Source organism: Aedes aegypti, chromosome 2 (genome assembly GCF_002204515.2).
Source record: "Aedes aegypti strain LVP_AGWG chromosome 2, AaegL5.0 Primary Assembly, whole genome shotgun sequence".
Lineage (NCBI taxonomy): Eukaryota > Metazoa > Arthropoda > Insecta > Diptera > Culicidae > Aedes > Aedes aegypti.
The window spans coordinates 400705530-400725419 of record NC_035108.1 but is presented as its reverse complement, the minus strand read 5'-3'; the positions used below and the strand labels follow the sequence as shown (position 1 = coordinate 400725419).

Sequence of the window (19890 nt, the reverse complement as noted above, 5' to 3'; positions counted from 1 at the left end):
AACCCAGCATTTATCGTCAAGTTTACACAAATTTTCTTGTTTTTTTTCCCTCAAATTGTCTTCGAAGTCTCATCCCCATTGCCATAAAGCCTATTCAGTTTCCCCAAAGGTTTACTGAAACAGTGATTATTTTAAATTAATGAAGAAAGAGTACACATGGCAACGCAAAACGACAAAAAAGTAGACTTGTGATTTCATTCACCGTCGTTCTTCCTTGACCCAATCTCACCCCCATTTTTAATGTTTTAGACACCGTACCGAAAAAAATGAAATTTTTGTGGAAAAATCAAATATATTCCGGAAAATACGTGTGAAGGGTATTGAAAAGACTTTCAACCTTCTACTAATATAACAAAAGAGAATAAAGTACATGCGTTATACTTTGCACAGGAAAAATTTAATGTTGTAAATTTTATCTAGTTTCAACATACAAGTTTGTTGATATATTATTCAAAAACTACTTTTTCTTAAAATGTATATTGTGATTAATTATGTGTAATAATATGTTCCCTAACATATGAATTATAAATTTTAGTAATATTAGCGTTATTAGCTGAAATATTTCATAAATCATATTTTTTCCGTTTTGATCCAATCTCACCCCCAGACCCATTGTCACCCCCATCGACGGTACTGGTTTGTTTAATATTGTTTATGTTTTACTCCAAAAAATACTTAAACAGATAGCGTGAAAAAAATAATCAAAGCTCGACTTTTCATACAATCCAATTTGGTGCGCGATACAGTTGTTAAACTTGTATAGTAAGATAGTCTAATATAAAGATAGTATAAAGACCTCCATGTCCCTTGTAGTTGCCAAATATTTTATGGCATATAAGATAATAGAGCAAAATCTAAAATGCCGTGAAAAGTGTACTGCGATCTGTCAAACTTGGGTACCTTTTGCAGTACCAAGGGACCAAATGCAGTACTAGAAGTGGTACCCAATGTGAACCCGAGTGGGACGCACCTGGTCTCATGACTAGTGAGGTTTCCCAATCGTTTTCAATTCTAAAATAAACTTTGGTTCATTGTCTGTTCCGTCCGTTGTCAAACAAACACTAAACTTGCTATCTGGAATACCGTTAAATGATTTTATTTTAATTTAATTTATTTATTTGAACGAGAAAACTGGTTTTGAGTTTTTGATGATTGAATAATGAATTCCTGAGCCCTTAATGCCGAGGAGGGGCATATTACACCAATTTCCCTTAAGTGAGCGCACGCGAGAGGCAACAGCAACAAGCAACAAGCTGAACCCGGTCATAAGGAGGCGTGTGGCTGCGGTGTGGGCCATAAACCATTCACTTCGATATGATCGTTTGCTCGTGGGTTAGCGAAGTGGCTTGTGCCGCTGAACACGGCCGTAAGAACACAACCAGCAGCGTTGCCAAAATGTTGTGTAGTTTTACAGTTCTAGTTCATTAAATTTCAATGCATTTGACATGAATTTGATATTTAGGGTAATTGTTAAGGAAAATGCACAACTATATAGATGCTCTGAGCAATTTGCGTTGAAATCAGGTCGCCGTCGTCAGAATTCCAATATTATGTCACTGATCGCTAGTATATGCTAAAACTAGAGGTGGGTCGTTTCGGTTTACTCAAATTGGCGGACCCCTCATATGCCAACTACCAGAACAGTTTTCTAAAGAGCCCACTTTTCGATAAATCTTCATGTGATGTGTCTCAAATTTCCCATGGAAAACAAAGTAAACTGAATGACATTTTATAAAGGAAGGAATTGAATTTTTCCGCCTTATTGAATTTAATCAATAAATCATTTTTACCATTACGACCGGTGCCTTTTTAAATTCTGTGATCACTACCAGAAAACTGAGAAAAAAGGAGTAAGAGCAGCCACAAAAACTAGGCGAAAAAAAACACAAGTTTTTAATCATTGGTTCTTTCTTCAAGTCGTGTATAGAATAGGAGTGCTATTTTGATTGAAAAAATCTGACGGCCATATTGGATTTTGACGTCATCTTGATTTTAACTTTCAAAATTTCAATCACCAGATCTTAAGAAAATCCATGCCGCCAACACGGTCCTACATAGCACAACAACCCTCGAAGCCCAAGAAATTCTATACAATGAATCACTGCGCAGATTTCGAGCATGCCATATCTAATACTGCCATAACCGACAGCCTTTTTGCCACGGGTCTCAATTCAAATTTACATCCTCGCGCAAAAAGATCGACACAAAAAGAATCGGTGCAATACAGTGCAACAAATGATTCAGAACCCGAGTGATTTATTGTAATTTGCCTCTACGATTGTTTAATGGGACTGCGCGCAGGCAGTTATCTACCGAACTCCGGCAGCCGACAAACTCCACGGCGCACTATGGGACCATTGCAGAAAAAATAGGATCAAAACTTCAAAGGGGTTTATTGTCGGCGCGGTAAAAAGTTAGAAATGGTTTCTCGTCGAAATTTGATTTTCTTAGAATCTGTGCGAGATACTTAACTTCGGCAATGATGCACATCCTGATGCGGTCTAATGCGCCCTACTTCCGAAGCAGGGTATTTCGCATGAATTCAGAGAAAAATCCAACTTCGGCGAGATGCATTTTCTAACGATTGATAGAATTTAACTTACAATATAAAGGCATGGAAGAATTCGTTCTCCATAGTTTTCGAAGCACGATCAAAGTCAGCAAGAAAATTGTCTTGAGATGAATTCTTAGAAAATTGAGAATGAAGGGTGTACGGAATCAAATTACACCACTTTTAAATGGTTGTAACTTTTTACCCGTTGGGTATTTTTGGGTGTAATTTGTTCAATGTGTACTTGTTTATGCTGTGTAAGTTTCACTAGCAGATGTGCAATCGTTGTGAAGATGGATTCGGAAGAGCAGCAGCGGCACAAAGAAATTTTGCGCTCGTATCTTGAATATCCGAATCTATGTCATCGTGCCATCAGCAGGAAGCTGGGAATGGTATATTCTACAGTGTCTCGTGTTTTAAATCGGTACCACGAAATGGTCCCATTGTGCAGAGCAGATAACCAATGCACTATGGACCAGTTACGCAATCTGGCGGGACGAAATAATAACTCGGTAACGAAGCGTTTCCGGTATTTGGTGTCTTCGGCAAATTTTTTTGTAACAACGAGGACCATATACTGACATAAACGGATAGTTCGTAAATCGTCCGCTAAGGTGGCGCCACAATCTAACTTTTTACTGTGACTTTCTAGAGACTTGGCATGTTCGGCAAAGTTGTTCATTTTGATAAAATAAACAACTTTCTCGAAGACGTCAAAATTCCACAATTTACTGTTTTCGAGTTATTGGCAAAATTAGAGAAAATTATTCAAAAAACGATTTTTTTCACCGAATTTGTAATTTTTCCTAAGAACCATGTCATATAATATTTTTTTTTCAGATAAATATATAACAAACGTTAGCTTTGGTGGAAAAATTTTAATAATACGACGCATAAAACTTAAGAAATCATGAAAAAACTTGAAAAGAAGAGCAATTTTTGAACTTTAATATCTTCAAAAGCGCAAAAAAAAAAAAACGCAAGCTCAAATTTTCAGGCAACATAGAGCAATACTTGATGAAACGGATGTCAAAATTCCAGAGAGGTATATTTTGGTGTTTTTGAGATATTTCATTTTTTACAATGATTATGTTACTCCAATACAGGTAATTTCCATGAGGAATCTGAAGGGACGATCGACTTTAAGAAATAACTAGTCGTGGAACAAAAACTTTAAAAAAACTGTTTAGAAAAGCCATCATAGTAGCCATGAAATTCAGTTTAATAGCAGTTCCTTGATGAAGGTGTAGATTAAAGCTGGGTACATTTTTCTTCAATAATTCAAATGATATAGTATGCCATGATAAACTTGATTATGTGTCAGTTAATTGTTGTCATTATGGTACGTGGTGAGCAATTTATTTCGTGAATGTGTTACTTTTAACACGGAAAGTCAAATTTGAAAGCATATTCATGTCGATATCTCTGAATGCTACAATTTCAGAGCGCACGATCTCTTGCCCGGAGTTTGTATTTTTGCACATAACATAAGTGGAACTCGAGCTCAAAAAGTGGCACCCACTTTAATATTTGCATGCTGGTATAAGGACATCGAAATGACAAAAGAGTTATACCACCAATACATCAATCGACATTGTATTGAAACGAATCAAAGATAACATACATCCAGAGTGGCTACGAAGGAAATGGAAATAAATCATTATGGTACAACTTTAGCATTAGATTTTCACCACTCGTAACCAAGATTATTGAGTCAATGTATAAGGTATCTATGTTTTTTTTCTGGCATATTGTATTTTTTAAGTGAATGAATTGAATGATTTTATAAAGCAAAAGCCTTTTCACGCTATGAAACAGGAAGTTTTTTGATTAGAAATAATATTTTCGAAACGATCACATTCTGTGATAATGAAACATGAATATTGGACAGAAAACAGTTACATTTTATGAAAAAATAATTTTGTTTTATCTTCAGACATTGCTTCCCAACCTTGTCGACCATACCCCGATCTTTGTGTATATAATCTTCGCTGCAACTTGTCTGCTGCTCGAATCATTTGGTTTTTGTTTACCATTGGCAATGACAGTTAGATGTCTTCTATACTAGATATACCACTTGCCAGCAGCTGAAAGTGGGTACAACTTTTCAACTCGCTTTCACTTCTGAGTTCCACATATGTTATGTGATATTTGTTTCGAAGTGGAAAGAGCGTTGATCCTTGAATGTTTCAAAACAGAGGATATACAGCTCAAAGGTATCAATTTGGAGATTCCTTCGATTTTAAGAACTTTTATGTTGTTTAACCTTAAATATGTGTTCAATCACTGGATTTGCTTAAATTTTGTGCTTCCGGAAAATTGTAACAACGAATTCGAGATGAAATCCAAATCCAGCTTGTACTGTGAGCAGATACAATAATTGCATGAAATAATAAAATATATTTTTCCGCTAATTTTAAAACACACTTAAATGTTTGCCTCGAAAATATTAATTAAAGAAAATCGCGCAATGAAAAGAAAACCGCAAAAAAATTAAATATCTCAAAAACACCAAAATATACTTCTCTGGAATTTTGACATCCGTTTCATCAAGTATTCAAGGCAACATAGACGCCTGAAAATTTGAGCTTGTGTTTTTTTGTGCTTTTGGAGATATTAAGGTTCAAAAATTGCTCTATATTTCAAGTTTTTTCATGATTTCTTAAGTTTTATGCGTCGTATTATTAAAAATTTTCCACCAAAGCTTGCGTTTGTTATATATTTATCAGCAAAAAATATTGTATGACATGGTTCTTAGGAAAAATGTCAAATTCGGTGAAAAAAATCGTTTTTCACTAATTTTCTCTAATTTTGCCAATAACTCGAAAACAGTAGGCTGTGGAATTTTGACGTCTTCGAGAGAGTTGTTTATTTTATCAAAATGAACAACTTTGCCGAACATGCCAAGTCTCTAGAACGTCACAGTAAAAAGTTAGATTGTGGCGCCACCTATGCGGACGATTTACGAACTATCCATTTATGTTAGTAGATGGTTCTCGTTGTTGCAAAAAACTTTGCAGAAGACACCAAATACCGGAAACGCTTCGTTACCCAGTTATTAATTTTGTCCCGCCAGATTGCGTCCCTGGCCCATAGTGCAATGACTGCTGCTGCTGAGGGTCCCAAAGGGTCCCGTGCTCCGTGCAAACGACCGGTGATTACCTTGGTGTTTTCCCTTTTTTGGCCGGTTTGCTGGATAAGCCGCGAGCCAGCAACCTTTCCAATCAGTTCGTAACGACGACTGACTATGGATTGGACGATGACAATCAGACGACGACTCGGGCGAAAGCTGATTGTTATTCACCACGTGGCACACGACCAACGAGAAGACGGGCGGCAATTGTGGTTGGCTTTTTCACGTTTATTAATTTTTATGCTCCACTCACTCCCTTTTATCGAGATGTGAAATAAATTTTCGCGATTTTTTCGTTTCTTCTGCACACCTTTCACGTGTCTTTTCGTTGCACTAGATATTGCACCTTGGGGCGAATACTCGAAGGACCAAAACGCGCGCGCGCTCACCGCTGCTAAACGTAGCACACTGCTTACGAATCGAAGCCCGTTTGACGAATGATCTCTTCCAGAGACGGCGGCGTGTCGTGTTTTGGAACCTGAAAGTGACACGGTTCGCGAAATTACTTGCCGACAGCATGCAGCGCTGGCTGCCCGAATAAAAGCTAACTATTAATTGAACAGTTGAACTTAGTCGAACAAGTACAATCTATGGAGTACAATAGGGTCTACAATTTATTTATTGTTGTTTGTTCTGCAAGTTTGCAAATTTAATATTTTTGTTGAAAATTTCACAATTGTTTTGTTGTGTTGTTATTGTAAACATTATCATCGTAACAACATGCCTACTTGAAGCTTTTAAATAAAGGGCTTTTGGTTTATGTGGGAATATTATAAGTTTTGGAAGAAGCATTAGGAGAAATCTTTCAGTTTTGCAAGTATGTAGAAAAAATATCAAAACTTTTTGGCAATCAACTACAAATGACCAACAACAAAGATCCCTGAGGTAACTCAGGTAAATCAGATGTGAAAATATTGTATAATATTGGTCTCAAAATGCTGCCTTGAGGTACACCAGCTCTTATAAGAAGTCTTTCAGACTTAGAGTTCTCATAATTAACCTGAAGTGTAAGATTTGACAGATAACTTTGGATTATTCCAACAATGTATGTTGGAAAATTAATATTTGAAGTAACTTTGAACATCTACAATAATGTTTTAGTTATTTTTCGCGAGAAATTTTTGCACAATGTATAATGAACTAAAATAAAAACTCATGGAAACACAAAAGTAAAATAATAAATTTTATTATTTGTGCGAGCTTTTCCTTGAAAACTACCAAATAGAAGTATCATTATATTGTTTTAGTCTGAATTTAGTATACACAATATTTCAAAATTCTATTGTATATAGGGAGCCGGATCCTATTCTTGGCAAATCTGATTCATTTCGGCAGCGGGGTTTTTCGAAAGCTACGAAGCTCATATGTGGTCACAATATGCATCGTACTGATGCGCTTCTTTCAGTTTCATAGAATTCGGCCAAGAAAAACCCCCCATGCCAAAGTGAATCATGGAAGTGCCCAAGTAGCTCTGCATCCTATTTATATTTAGTTCAATCATATAAAACAATAGAACAGATTTGTAAGTGACTTGCAAAAAATACATTTCGTTATATGGTAGACCTGTTGGAAAATTGAGTATTGTTACAATAAAACCTGTTGTAATTTATCAATATTTTTATGAGGGTGGCTCGAGGTGATTCCCAATTTATCGGTAAGAGAGAGAGGTAGACAGGCATGGAGTGTTTTTTGAATAATCAAGCATGACGGTGTGGTGGCTGGATGCGTTGGCCGTGCGTATCCAAATGTGAAGCAGTAAATGTCCCACGGAACTATTGCTGCTGGCACAGGGGTGTAAACAGTGTTATTCTTCAAAATGAAGTTTGAATTTAATTTCTTAACTATTACCAGTCATATGAGAATTACTAAAGTCTTAGCAGAAGAATTTATAATGACGTTGAAGTGTCTATTTACTGCCAAAAACAAGTGATTGTACGCCTTATAGGTACACACAAAAAAGGGCTTGATTGAATCAAATTTGATTCAGATTTGAACTGTAATAGTTTCTGATTTGAGAAATGCCAGTAAAAATGGTTCAGAATAACGGAGTATCTGTGATAGTACGGGACCCACAATATGCTAAATAATATTATTTCTGTGATTCAGTTAAGTGAAACGAGTGCTAAACTAAAGAATATTCAAAGCTATTTTCGTTGGAATAGGATCATTTGGGCCTAAGCATTCTAATATAGAACATTGAAAAGATTTTACACACTTAATTTAGAATGCTGAATCTCGGCTAATTTCAATCGAGATCCGCATAGCCGAGTAATCGGCAAACAAATTTCCTGGAATCTCAGGAAATGAAAGCCGAGTATCAGTAAATCGTGCTTCGTTGCTAAGCAACCAGACAACTTGTTAGCTGAGTCTCGGTTAAAATTCGAAAACCGAGATTTGCACAGCCGAGCTCGTGAAAGAAATCTAAGTGTGTAGCATTTTTAAAATGTATACGAACAATCTATTCCTAGATAACTACGATGTCACTTATCATTGTCAGCCTTCGATTTATAAATGTTGGGTGAATAAATCAGTTGGCACGAATCATCGTCGAGGACTTTGACAGGCTATTCAATGTCGCATAACGGATTCAACAACCGAGAAACTTTTTTGCACAAGATCCAGCCGATTCGTATGCTTCGCGGATGATATGGGTATTATCGATATTTGAAACGGTGGCAGATATGTATGTTCACTTGAGGTGTGAAGCGACAAAAGTTAGATTTTAGGTGAATTAACACCAAATAAATAAATAAATATGATATGCGTATATAGCAAGTATCTATTGGCTAATCGGGCTAGGAAAATAACCACGAGAAATTAGGACTTCTTGCCAGAACACTGCTGTTTAAAATCATCTAACTGAGCGTTAGCATTCGAAATGCTTTATTTGTACATCACATATGCCTTTTTGTTGCCAAGCATTTGCAAAGAGCGGTCGTCGAAAGTTAGTCGAAATTTTAAGTTGCGCCTTTTTGAATCCGTAATCGTAAAAATCGTTAAATTTAAGGCATTGACGAAGTTTTTCAATACCGGAAGCTGTTTAGAATGTTTCCTAATACATACAATCATTCAATGTTATGAAGAATTGGGTTTATGGACAAAAGGTCGAAGGGACAGAAGGTCAAAAGACAAAGGTTGAAAATTATTAGCTGGGTGGGATTTTTTTCCTTCTTTGAAAATATATTTTCGACCTTTTGTCCCTTCTTTTTTGTTCTTCGACCTTCGGCCTTCCGACCTTTTGTCTTTCGACCTTTTGTTCCTTCGACCATTTGTCTTTCGACCTTTTGTCATAGATTCGAAGAATAGACTGATGCAAATTTTGAAGTTTTTGCTCCCCTATACCGTTCAATGTCAATTATGATGAAACTCATTCGCCAAAAAATTGAAGTTATTTGGAAGAGATTTGGTTGTGCACACGCCATTTCAAGTTTATATGGAAGGTACTGCCGATTCTGTTTTTGCACGGGGGATGCGTACCGTGCAAAAAAAGTTTTCAGTTCAAAATTTCAAAAACCGTGCAAAAAAAGTAAACTAATGTAAACTCGACGTTTCATGCAAAAATAAGGTTTGGGCATAAAAAATGTATGGAAACTTTTTTTACACGGCCGTGTAAAAAAATCCGTGCAAAAACAGAATCGGGTGTACTATGAAAAAGGCAAACTTTTTGTGTTCAGTCCTCTAACTGCTAGCCATAATAATCTATGGAAAAGTGAACAAACTCTTCTCATGTGAAATTCTCCCAGCTACAATTTTGCTGGAGAGCACATTTCGATGGGACGTAAGGATAATTTGTTATTATTGATAACAAAGTCTAAATCATGCTGAGATGATCATTCCATTACATTCAGAGCAACACTGCCTTTTTGCTGTAGAACATAGTAGCCTGGATTACTTTGATCTATTCTTCCGCCAGGAGCTCCACTGTTGCTTGCCGAACAGTTGGTGATGCATGTAAAATGCAAACCCACTTTATGATGATGAATAACAATTTATCCAGATGTGCAATCAAAATGGCAAAATTGTAGCTAAAAGGATTTCATATAAGAAGAGTTTGTTCACTTTTCCATAAAATATTATGATTAAGAGATAGAGGGCTGAACACAAAATGTTGGCGTTTACCATATTAATCTCCATGTAAACTTCAAATGGCTTGTGCACAGTTAAATTTCTTCCAAATTATTTTAAATTTTGGGAGAATGCTATTTAGGGAAATCGTTTAAGTATAGGGGAGCCAAAATTTCAAAATTTGCTTCACTCTAATGAAGAATCATCCTAATTTACTGTTTGTATACAGGCTCAAGGGTTATGAGGCATTATGTAGCCGATTTAATTTCGTAATTACTAGTTTTAAGATATCACAAGTTCTGGGCCCAAACTGCAGCAGCGATAAACGCGCAGCTATTCTGCAAAACCAGGCTGAGAGTAATGGGTTCTAGTCCCGCCGGTTAAGGATCTTTCGGTAATGGAAATTTTCTCGAATTCACAGGGTATAGAATGTATTCATGCATAACAGATCAATTGGCAAATAATGATCTCATATAACTGTAAAGTGCTCACAAGTATCTTAAATAGAGAAGTACGCTTTGTCCCAGTTACAATGTAGCGCCAGAAAGAAGCAGAAAAGGAGATAGTAATTTGTGGCATTTGAAACATAAATTTTATATGCACTTACTGAGTGCGATTCTACCCCATTACCCCAAATCCCATTGCTCCGAATGCCATTAACCCGAACGCCGTTACCTCGAATTCCAAATCCATGAACGACCCATCACTCCGAATGTCATTACCCCGAATGCCAATATCATGAGGAAAAGTCATCAAGATGTCTAGATAATTGTAAATTCGGGGAAATAACATTCGGGGTGATGATAATAAATCTTCGAGCTGTTTAGTGGAATACCTAAAAGTAGATGAAAACCCGAATTAAGTACTATATCATTTAATTCCACTAGAGTTTGTATCTGTTGACAGATACGCGTATTTTGACCTCATCTGTAAGGCCGTCTTCGTTGTCGTGTACTGGACTCAACTCTAGCACACGACACTGAAGACGGCCTTACAGTTGAGGTCGAATTACGCGTATATGTCAAAAGATACAAACTCTAGTGGAATCAAATGGTATAGTACTAAATTCGGTTTTTAATTTACTTATACGGGGTGATGGCATTCGGGGTAATGGGGTGGAATCAAATCAAGATAATGTACGCGAAAATGTGTTCACTGTATTCTATCCTTCAACCGAAACACAGTGAATACAGTTTCATCGAATAATTTTCAGGTTTGAACAGAAAAACTGCTTTTGAAGTTTCGTTAATGACGAAGATTACGATTTTTGGACTTTAATACATTTCAAATAATAAACAATAGTCATTTTTGCGAGTTTTTCTTATTTTATTTTGAAACGAAAGGCCATGGCTGCGATACTTCAATCTGATTAGAAGTGAAATCTATTTTCCTCATCAATTTCCATGTGCAAATTTTGTGTCTGATTCGAGAAATGTCGATCACAGTTCCATCGTTTTCGTGTTCTTCAACATGTAAAATTACATTTTCTGTGTCGTTCTGGACATGTTTTTGTGTCATTCCATCACTAACATCATGTGTCATTCAGTCATAACCAGAATTACTTCCACAAGAATTTTCACTATTTTTAACAGTGTAGCACTTTACATGGGTATTCTTTTGAATATTGTTTCGTTAATACACTAGGACGAAAAATACTTGTTTGTTAAAAAGCAGATTAGAGTTGATCCAACATTATCAAATTTCGTTTTGGTTCCCAAGAATCTGTGCGGGATTAGGGATCGATCATTTTTGTCTAGAGTATGAGCAGTGCGATTGAAATTTGCAACTCGACATAAATTTCTGAATCACCATTTTTCCCTTAAATTAATGTACTTATTCACTGAAGGTATCTGTTAGTCTCAAGCAGTCATTTGTTTGATTCTTGTGTAAGTGCATCTTATCGGCAGCAACCAGGGGCGGCTAATCAAGCTCAAGCTCAAGCCCAGCTCACAAATTTTCCCGTTAATTAACTATGTAAACCTTTCTTGTATGGAAAGTAAACGAAGAAAAAAATTTGGTGGTTATTTTTATACTTGGAGATTCATTATTTTTATTCATTAGTATTGTTATAAACATAAATGTTCAAGGCTTATTATAAGATCAAGTTTTTCAATGATAAGTTTAATTTCATTGTACGTCTTATGTGCGTCTAAAAACAAAAACTCAATCAGTTCAATTCTCACAGATTCCTAAACAAGAAACCACATAAAATGTTTCAATAAGCCATGGGCAGGATTCTCCCAAAATCCTTAGTTAATTTCTACAGAAAACATTACCAGAATTCGTATAGAATCATTAGTAACATTCTACAGGATTATAACCAGTGTTACTGCAAAATTTTCAAAATCCTCAATTATAATCTATGAGATTTCAGAACAGGGGTTTAGTGTTGTTATGATATTGTTTACGGTATCCTTGGTAGGTCTGAATATTTCACTGTTCTTTCAGTATTCGCAGCTCCGAAAGCAATTCCGAAAAGTTGTGTTGTAATTATCGACATAAACATTTTATGGTATGCAAAATGCACGATGTAAAAAATAAAATGAAGCAAATTTTAGGGTACGTGAACCCAAAAATACGTCATAGTTGTAAAATTACGCCCAATATGATTGAAAATGTTCAAACAATATTCAGTTGCATATTACATTTGAAATTCAAATTTACGCCGTTTTACTTGCTATAATATGGCAGTCTATTTTATTTAATGATTTTTTCTAAATATGTAATTCTCATAGAATCTCCAACATTATGAAAAAATCTAAGCAGGGCGTTAAAAAATTGTTTTCTTTTCTTAAATTTGTCCAGGCGAAACTTATGTGGCTGATAATGAATTGTTGTTTTTAATGTTGAAGTTTGTTGTTGCTGGGATTTCGCCCGCGGTTAAAAAACGTTAGACAAGCCTGATAATTTATTGTTATAATTTTCTTCTGGCATTCTACGAGATAACTAATAAATTGAAACTAATATCACAGATAACAGACATAACACTTAGAATAAACGGGCATTATAAATAATCATCATCTAATGACCATGTTGTACAAAACACGATGTGTGCATTGGGACCTACAGATGGGTAATAAAAAACGTCAAGCACTAGGGAAAACGTTAGTGTGCACTGATTGTGAGAGATGAAACCTACTTTGTAAAACATAATAAAGATTATGCGTATGACATCATGATTTACAATATTACATCATGTTATTTTGTGCCTGAAATCATATAAAATTTTATCATGTATCACGTAATTTTGCAGGGTGCTGGTGGACTACATTACAAATAATCTTAGTTTACATGGAATGAAATTTCGGATTATATGACATATTATGTAAATATTCATGACTTGTCACGCTCGTGTAATGTGCGTTATACATTCAACTCTCCATAACACAATCTTGGACCATCGAGTAAGGAAGGTATCAAGCTAAGATAAGAAGTGATAGGTCAAAGTACAAAAGCGAAACCAATTGCCTGTCAAAAAACACCACTTCTCATTGGTCGTTTTGGCAATGGCCTACTTTCACATCGTTGAGTTGAATTGCAACAGGGCACTTCATTGCTAATGAAATCTTTTTGTTCCAAATCTGCTTATGTAATTCAAAGCATGTGCTAATACAATTCTAATAAAGATAAAAATATCTAACTGAGACCAATATAATGGAAAATGTGTACATTATCTCTAAATGGTTTTGAATTTTAAACTGATTTTTTTTTTCAATTCGGATTTCTCTATTGCACTGAATGAACGAAGCGTGCAAGAAGCAATCAAATTATGAGCAAATTTTAATTCAAATAACAAGAAATTTGTTCACAAGATTTGCTTAAAAAGGATACTGGTAACACTGCGTTGTCAAGGTTATCGATTGAAAAACAACGAGGCAGTCTTAGTTGAGCTATCTTGTCCTGTCTTAGGTATCAAGTTACATAATCAAACTAGTAAATGTGATTCGAAGGACCATCGAGGTAGCCATGAAAACCAACTTTTACTATGGTTTTCTATCTTGATATCGAGAATCGCATCCTCGCTACACATCTGAACTCAGCGCTAGGGCGTGCAAAATTTCTCGTTGCAAGCGAAGTGCTCCTACCTACCGAGCAGCATCGCCATGAAAATAATAACAGCCCGAAAAAAAAACCGGCATCAGACAACCCGTCGTCACCACGCGACTTCAGCTCAGCCAGTGAGTTGAGCTGATTCGATGGTGTTTGTACTGGTGGTAGTTCTACCCGAAGTGGCGGTCTACAAGAGCTCGGAAACTCCAACGCCCAATCGAATCGCTAAGGCGACGCACAGTGACGCGTTTTCGTTGAAAAGTCAACCAAAACATTCCAATGTGTCCAAAATCGATTGAAAATGACAGTCTATTAACTTTCTTTGATATTCGGTAGGTATCATCCCGTTGGAAACCGTCAAAAAGGAACAATTTTAACTGTCGATATTGCAAACATAATTTTTGGATGTTTTGTCCGTCTTTACTCCTCGGCGCGACGTTATAACGACCGAAGTTCACGTTTTCTCGAGGAGCGAGTGGGTGGACCTCTCTGATGTTTGTCATCGCTGCCGAGGATGATTGCGTCTGACTGAACAGATGCGGTAAAAAATGAAGCTGACGGTCTCTTCGGAGGCCACGCAATAATAAGAATAAAGACAGTGACGATTTTTCGATCGTCATACACGCTGATCAATCGTGTAGAAATTGGTCTCGATTTGCACGTTAATTGCGGGGCTTCCGTTCCATATAGGTGTGCTCATGGGTTTGGGGTAACATGCAGATGCTGTTGCGTTAAAAGGTGTGAATTTGAGGTGCTTTCAAATTTGGCACAGTGACAGCCACGAGCGTGGAGATGGACTAATGACCGATGAGTCAGTTATGCAAAAAATATCGATTGAGCCACGCGAATCAACGAGAGACAATCTGATTCATCAGTGAGTCGAAGTAAATTCCGGAATATATAAATGTGTAGTGTGGATTTTGTTTGAGATCGAACGTTTCTTGAAATTATGACAAATAATGGGAAGTTTGGTTTTACGTCAACAACTTAATGCAGTCGATATATTCTTTCTTTGATTTCTTATTACAGTGCGGTTGCGTCTTGTCGATTTGCGTTTTGAACTGGAAATCGTTTTCTGTTCTATAAGCTTTTGAAGGTACAGTGATCGTCGATTGGAGCAAAATTTAATCAAAAATGATTAACTTGCTTACCTGTCTGCATCGGCCGGTTCGTCCTTCACGCTGATATCTTTGAACTTATCGAACCAATCCAGTGGCCGTTGGCGAGTATGGCTTGTGAAACTGTCACCTCCTCCAGTTGGGCCGCCTACGTCCATTTGACCGCTGCGAAACACTTGTTTGCTGCGGATGGAAGTTGGTGGAGGTCCATTTGACTGCAGCAGCAGCGTGGATGCAAGTGAAGATGGCATTTTTGCGACCGTTGTACCGTTTGATGATGCGAGCGGTTGTGGGCTCTGGTGCAGAGAACTGGTGTGTAGGATGCTGCCGTTGGTGTTGGAGGTGGATGATGTTGAGCTCTGAGGAAAAGGTGAAGATGAACAAAACAATTGGTACAATTTTGTTTTGATGTTTTTGATCATAGGGTAATTTTTAAATCAGTAACCGCCAATTATCAATCAAACAGCTGATCAAGGAATGTAAACAATCGTATTGCTTCGCTCGATCAGTGGAGTGCAACAAAATAATATCCTAACCATATAGAAATTTATTACAAATAGCAAACTTAGTTTTATTTTTAGTAGAAGCCTAATAATTCTTGAGAGAAGCATAGATGACTTAATTTCTGCTGTAATCCCAGAAGGTATCAAAGAAGTTTCTACAGAAACTAATTATAAAAATTATGAGATGTCTTTAAAAAAAAACTTAGAGCTGCTCCTACTACAAACACTAGAAGAATTCTGATTGTTTCTTGAACGGAGTTGATGTTTTCTGACGAAGAAGTGTCATCACTAAGGGATGGTAAACAAATTATGTCACGCTAAATTTCAGCTTTTTTGACCCCCTCCCCACCCCTTTGTCACGTTTTTTGTATGAGTCCTCCGAAATTTTTGTAAGGCTTCTCACGCTTGGCTTGACCCCCTCCCCCCTCGGTGCGTGGCGTAATTTGTGCATGGCCCCTAAACCCTTCAGATATTTCTTGTGAAATTCCTGGACATGTCTTCTCAGTATACGCTGCGTAAAATAAGGAAGACATTCTTAGGAATGTCCAGAAAAAAATGGAGGAATATGGAAAAGAAATTATAGTGAGCCTGGTAATAATTTCTGGAGCCACATTTTGTGGAATCCAAGAAAAAATCAATAACATCATACTAATATGCTATTGCTTCTCAGAAAATGAGATCAATGAAACTGAAAGTAACTGTGACGTTTGCTATGACCAATGCGAGCAGAACGCTTGTCGTGCAAGTCTTGGCAAAATGGGCTTCAAATGCGGCACAGAATAATCAAAGGATATTTAGCAACCATTACCAATACCATCGCCACCCCTAGCAATGAAATGCTTTCTTTGACTTTGCCTTCCTTGTGAAAAATACTACCGCGTTTGGTGTGTCCGCATTTGATATTTGCTTGTCAATCGCACACTGCAATACCAAGATAAAGATGGGTTACTTTTGTCGGACGATGGCGAGGTGATTGAAAGGTGGAAGTAATACTAGGACGAATATTTGAATGATACTTAGGGCACAGTCAGGGATGTACAAGATAGAGGGGGAAAAGAATACGTAGGAATGATGGAAAACAGCAACCAACCAGCTTCCACTTTGAGATACGGTACTTGTAGAGGTTGATATAGAAGTGGAACTCATCAAGGTGGGCCCGGTATAGTTGGTATCTTGTCTGCATCGCCTGATAGCTAGAGCCTTGGAAACAAAACAGGTGCCGCATGAGTGGAGCCCTGGGGGTGCGAATTGGAAATCAACAAGCAGCCCGGCTGTTGTCAAGCTAAATTTTTCATGAAAATGGTCCGAGTATGCCTAGGAGATTGCGGTATTGTTATACATTTTATGTGACACAAGAACTTCCAACTTTTGGAAAAACGTTATACTTGGTCTTATTTATGCATAAGTTTATCAAAAGTCTGGTAAAATATATTTCTTACTAAAGTACGGTGGGGCCCAGATAGCCGTAGCGGTAAACGCGCAGCTATTCAGCATGACCATGCTGAGGGTCGTGGGTTCGAATCCCACTGGTCGAGGATCTTTTCGTAAAGGAAATTTTCTCGATTCCCAGGGCATAGAGTATCTTCGTACCTGCCACACGATATACACATGCAAAAATGGTCAATTGGCATAGAAAGCTCTCAGTTAATAACTGTGGAAGTGCTCATAAGAACACTAAGCTGAGAAGCAGGCTTTGTCCCAGTTGGGACGTAACGCCAGAAAGAAGAAGAAGAACTAAAGTACGGTCAGAAGCAATCTGATTCAGTCGATTAATTAGACTTATAATCATCATCAATCTGAAGTAGTTTTGTGTGAAGTGTGCACCTTGAAAATGGTTTCCTGTGAGACAAGCAAACAAGCAACGGTTAGCACTGGTGGAAAAAGTTGTGTTCGACTTCGCACCCCTCAGGTGGAGCCTAACCCGTTGACCACCAATCAACAAAAAGGGCGAATGTAGATAGACAGGCTACACAGCGTAACAAAAATGACATTTTTGCGTGTCTCAAGGATCAAATTATGTGTCTCTAGTAGATTTGGAATTGCTGAATCTGATGCTCCAGCACGTCACAATTTTTAGCTATAGGTCGCCAAAGTTGTATAAAACACTGGTTTTATTGATGTTTACATGAAATTTAAAGTACAATTTATCTATTTTTTTTGTAATCTAATCCACCAAACATGCAAAATAGAACTTAAACTTTTATTTCAGACATAATTTGATTCAAATTTCAGGATTAAATTTCGATTAAACCGACTTTTTCAACATGCTTGCAGTCTCCATAGAAAATTTTTCATTTCTCTTATATGGCAAAATACAATAATATTCTAAACCATCAAAAAATAACTTTTCCGCATCGAAAGTATAATAAACTTTGATGAAAAGTATTGTTATACACATAAATTTTGAATTCTGTGGTAAATTAAGCAAATAAATTGCCGTACAAGCTGGCAAACTTGCATGCAAGTTGGCTGAAATAGTCAATTTTCGCATTTTCAACAGTCAATATCTCAAAAACTAGACGTGCTATGATATTTCTGAAAATGGCAATGGATTCAACAAGCCTGTGAATAGCGAATAGCGGTATTTTGGTGCTGAAGACAAAAACGTGTTCCGCAGTGCTATTCTTCTATCTGTAATGCTTGCATAAAGGAGGTTAAGGATGTGCAGACAAATTACTGGAGGGTTATACTAGGAAAATAGAAAAGGATAGAAATAGAAGATAAGATAAGCACCAGAGTGATCCCAGTTTTGAAACTCACTCTAATGCAAGCATTACAGATAGAAGAATAGCCTGTCTATCTACATTCGCCCTTTTTGTTGATTGGTGGTCAACGGGTTAGGCTCCACCTGAGGGGTGCGAAGTCGAACACAACTTTTTGCTAACTGTTGCTTGTTTGCTTGTCTCACAGGAAACCATTTTCAAGGTGCACACTTAACATACTTCACACAAAACTACAAAACAAAAGGCTCTCCTACATTCAAACGATGTTAACCTCTCTACCGGCTGCTTCATTTTTTACCGCTGAAAAAATCCGTTTTGCACAATTTTTTCACAGGCTCTCAAAAACTCTTCTTGTTTAGAATATGTGTGGCTTGTGCAGTTTCAGTTTTCATCCAAATGAGCTCAAATTTTGTAAGGATCTAGAATCGTATGAGCGGTGTGGAGCAAAAACTATTTTTTGAACCACTCTAATGTTCATCTCTTTCATTTTTCCTTCGCTACGGCTTGTGACGGAATCGTAAACTTGATATTTTTAGCTCATTATCTAGTATGATTTTTATTAATATCGCTGGAATCATGGAAGAATTTCAATTTAACTCATCAAACACATTTACTTCCTGAAATTCTCTAAAATGAGGTATAATTTTTTATAGCAACGCAATATTAAAATTGCTCTCGTGAGAGCTTCGTCAGTGCGGCGTAATGAAGTTAGCACATGAAATATAGCTTCGTCTAGTGACAGTAAGAAGACTCCCAGACTACCAAAATGTACGTATAACGAAATCACCTAGTGGCTTTGCATGTGCAAAATTTCGCTTATAAGATTTCGCGAACAGGCCTTTTACGCACGAAAGTGGAGGCGATATACGTGCATATATTATGTGATGCATGATACAGTGCGAGTGTATGAATTTTATACTGATCTAACCTGTGATCTTATGCAACTTAACTTATGATAACAAATGTTGATTTTACAGCTGCAACGGATTGATTTCACTTACTTTGTAAGAGTGTACGGGACTAAACAAAATGCACAAATGAACTAAAAAAAAAGCGTTTTATGTGAGAAAACTCATCAATCTCATGATTTCATCCATCGTATTTTGCGGGTTTGATGCGGTGTATGTGAAGTTAGTGAGTTATTACGTGAACTTTTTTGTGACTTCTGATTGTCTGGGCGTTGTTGAAAGTCGGTCATGATACTTAACAACCCTGCTTCCATAAATAAGAACTTTTACAGAGTGTGCTTCGAGAGTTCTGCAGAAATCGCTTGAAAAATCGCCAATATATTTTTTCAAGAATGCCTTGTAAGATCAAGAGCCTCCTCGACTATCGCCAACCGCACTAAGCTCTTTCTGTATGTACACTAGGGTGCGGCTTTTTTTTCAGGTTCGTGTGCTCTACTGAATTCAAATCACATTGAAGATCAAGTAAAAGTGAAAAAAAAAACCGCGATCGCTTTGTTGCGTTTGATCTTCCGTTAGTTGTGTTTGATCCTTTGACCTTGACGCTTGCTCCTACGGGGGCCGGCGATGAAGGCAGGATCAAACATGTCGCGCGTCGGTCAAATAAAAGTGAAAAAAAAACCGTGATCGCTTAGTTGTGTTTGATCTTCCGACCTTGACGCTTGCTCCTGCGGGGGCCGGCGATGAGGGCAGGATCAAACATGTCGCGCGTCGATCGAGTAAAGTGAAAAAGTGCCGCTTTCGATTAGTTCTTTATGATCTTCCGACATTGACGCTTGCTC

At 37.1% G+C, this 19890-nt stretch overlaps 1 protein-coding gene across 3 annotated transcripts in view; it reads right to left on the bottom strand.

Moving 5' to 3' along the window:
• Positions 1 to 19890, bottom strand: part of LOC5577896 (serine-rich adhesin for platelets) — a 404297-nt gene that overhangs the window by 41910 nt on the left and 342497 nt on the right. For all 3 annotated transcript variants that reach the window (XM_021847139.1, XM_021847138.1, XM_021847140.1), the window contains exon 4: positions 14951 to 15276. In XM_021847139.1, coding sequence (XP_021702831.1) covers positions 14951 to 15276 — 326 coding nt within the window. The remainder of the gene's footprint in view (positions 1 to 14950; positions 15277 to 19890) is intronic.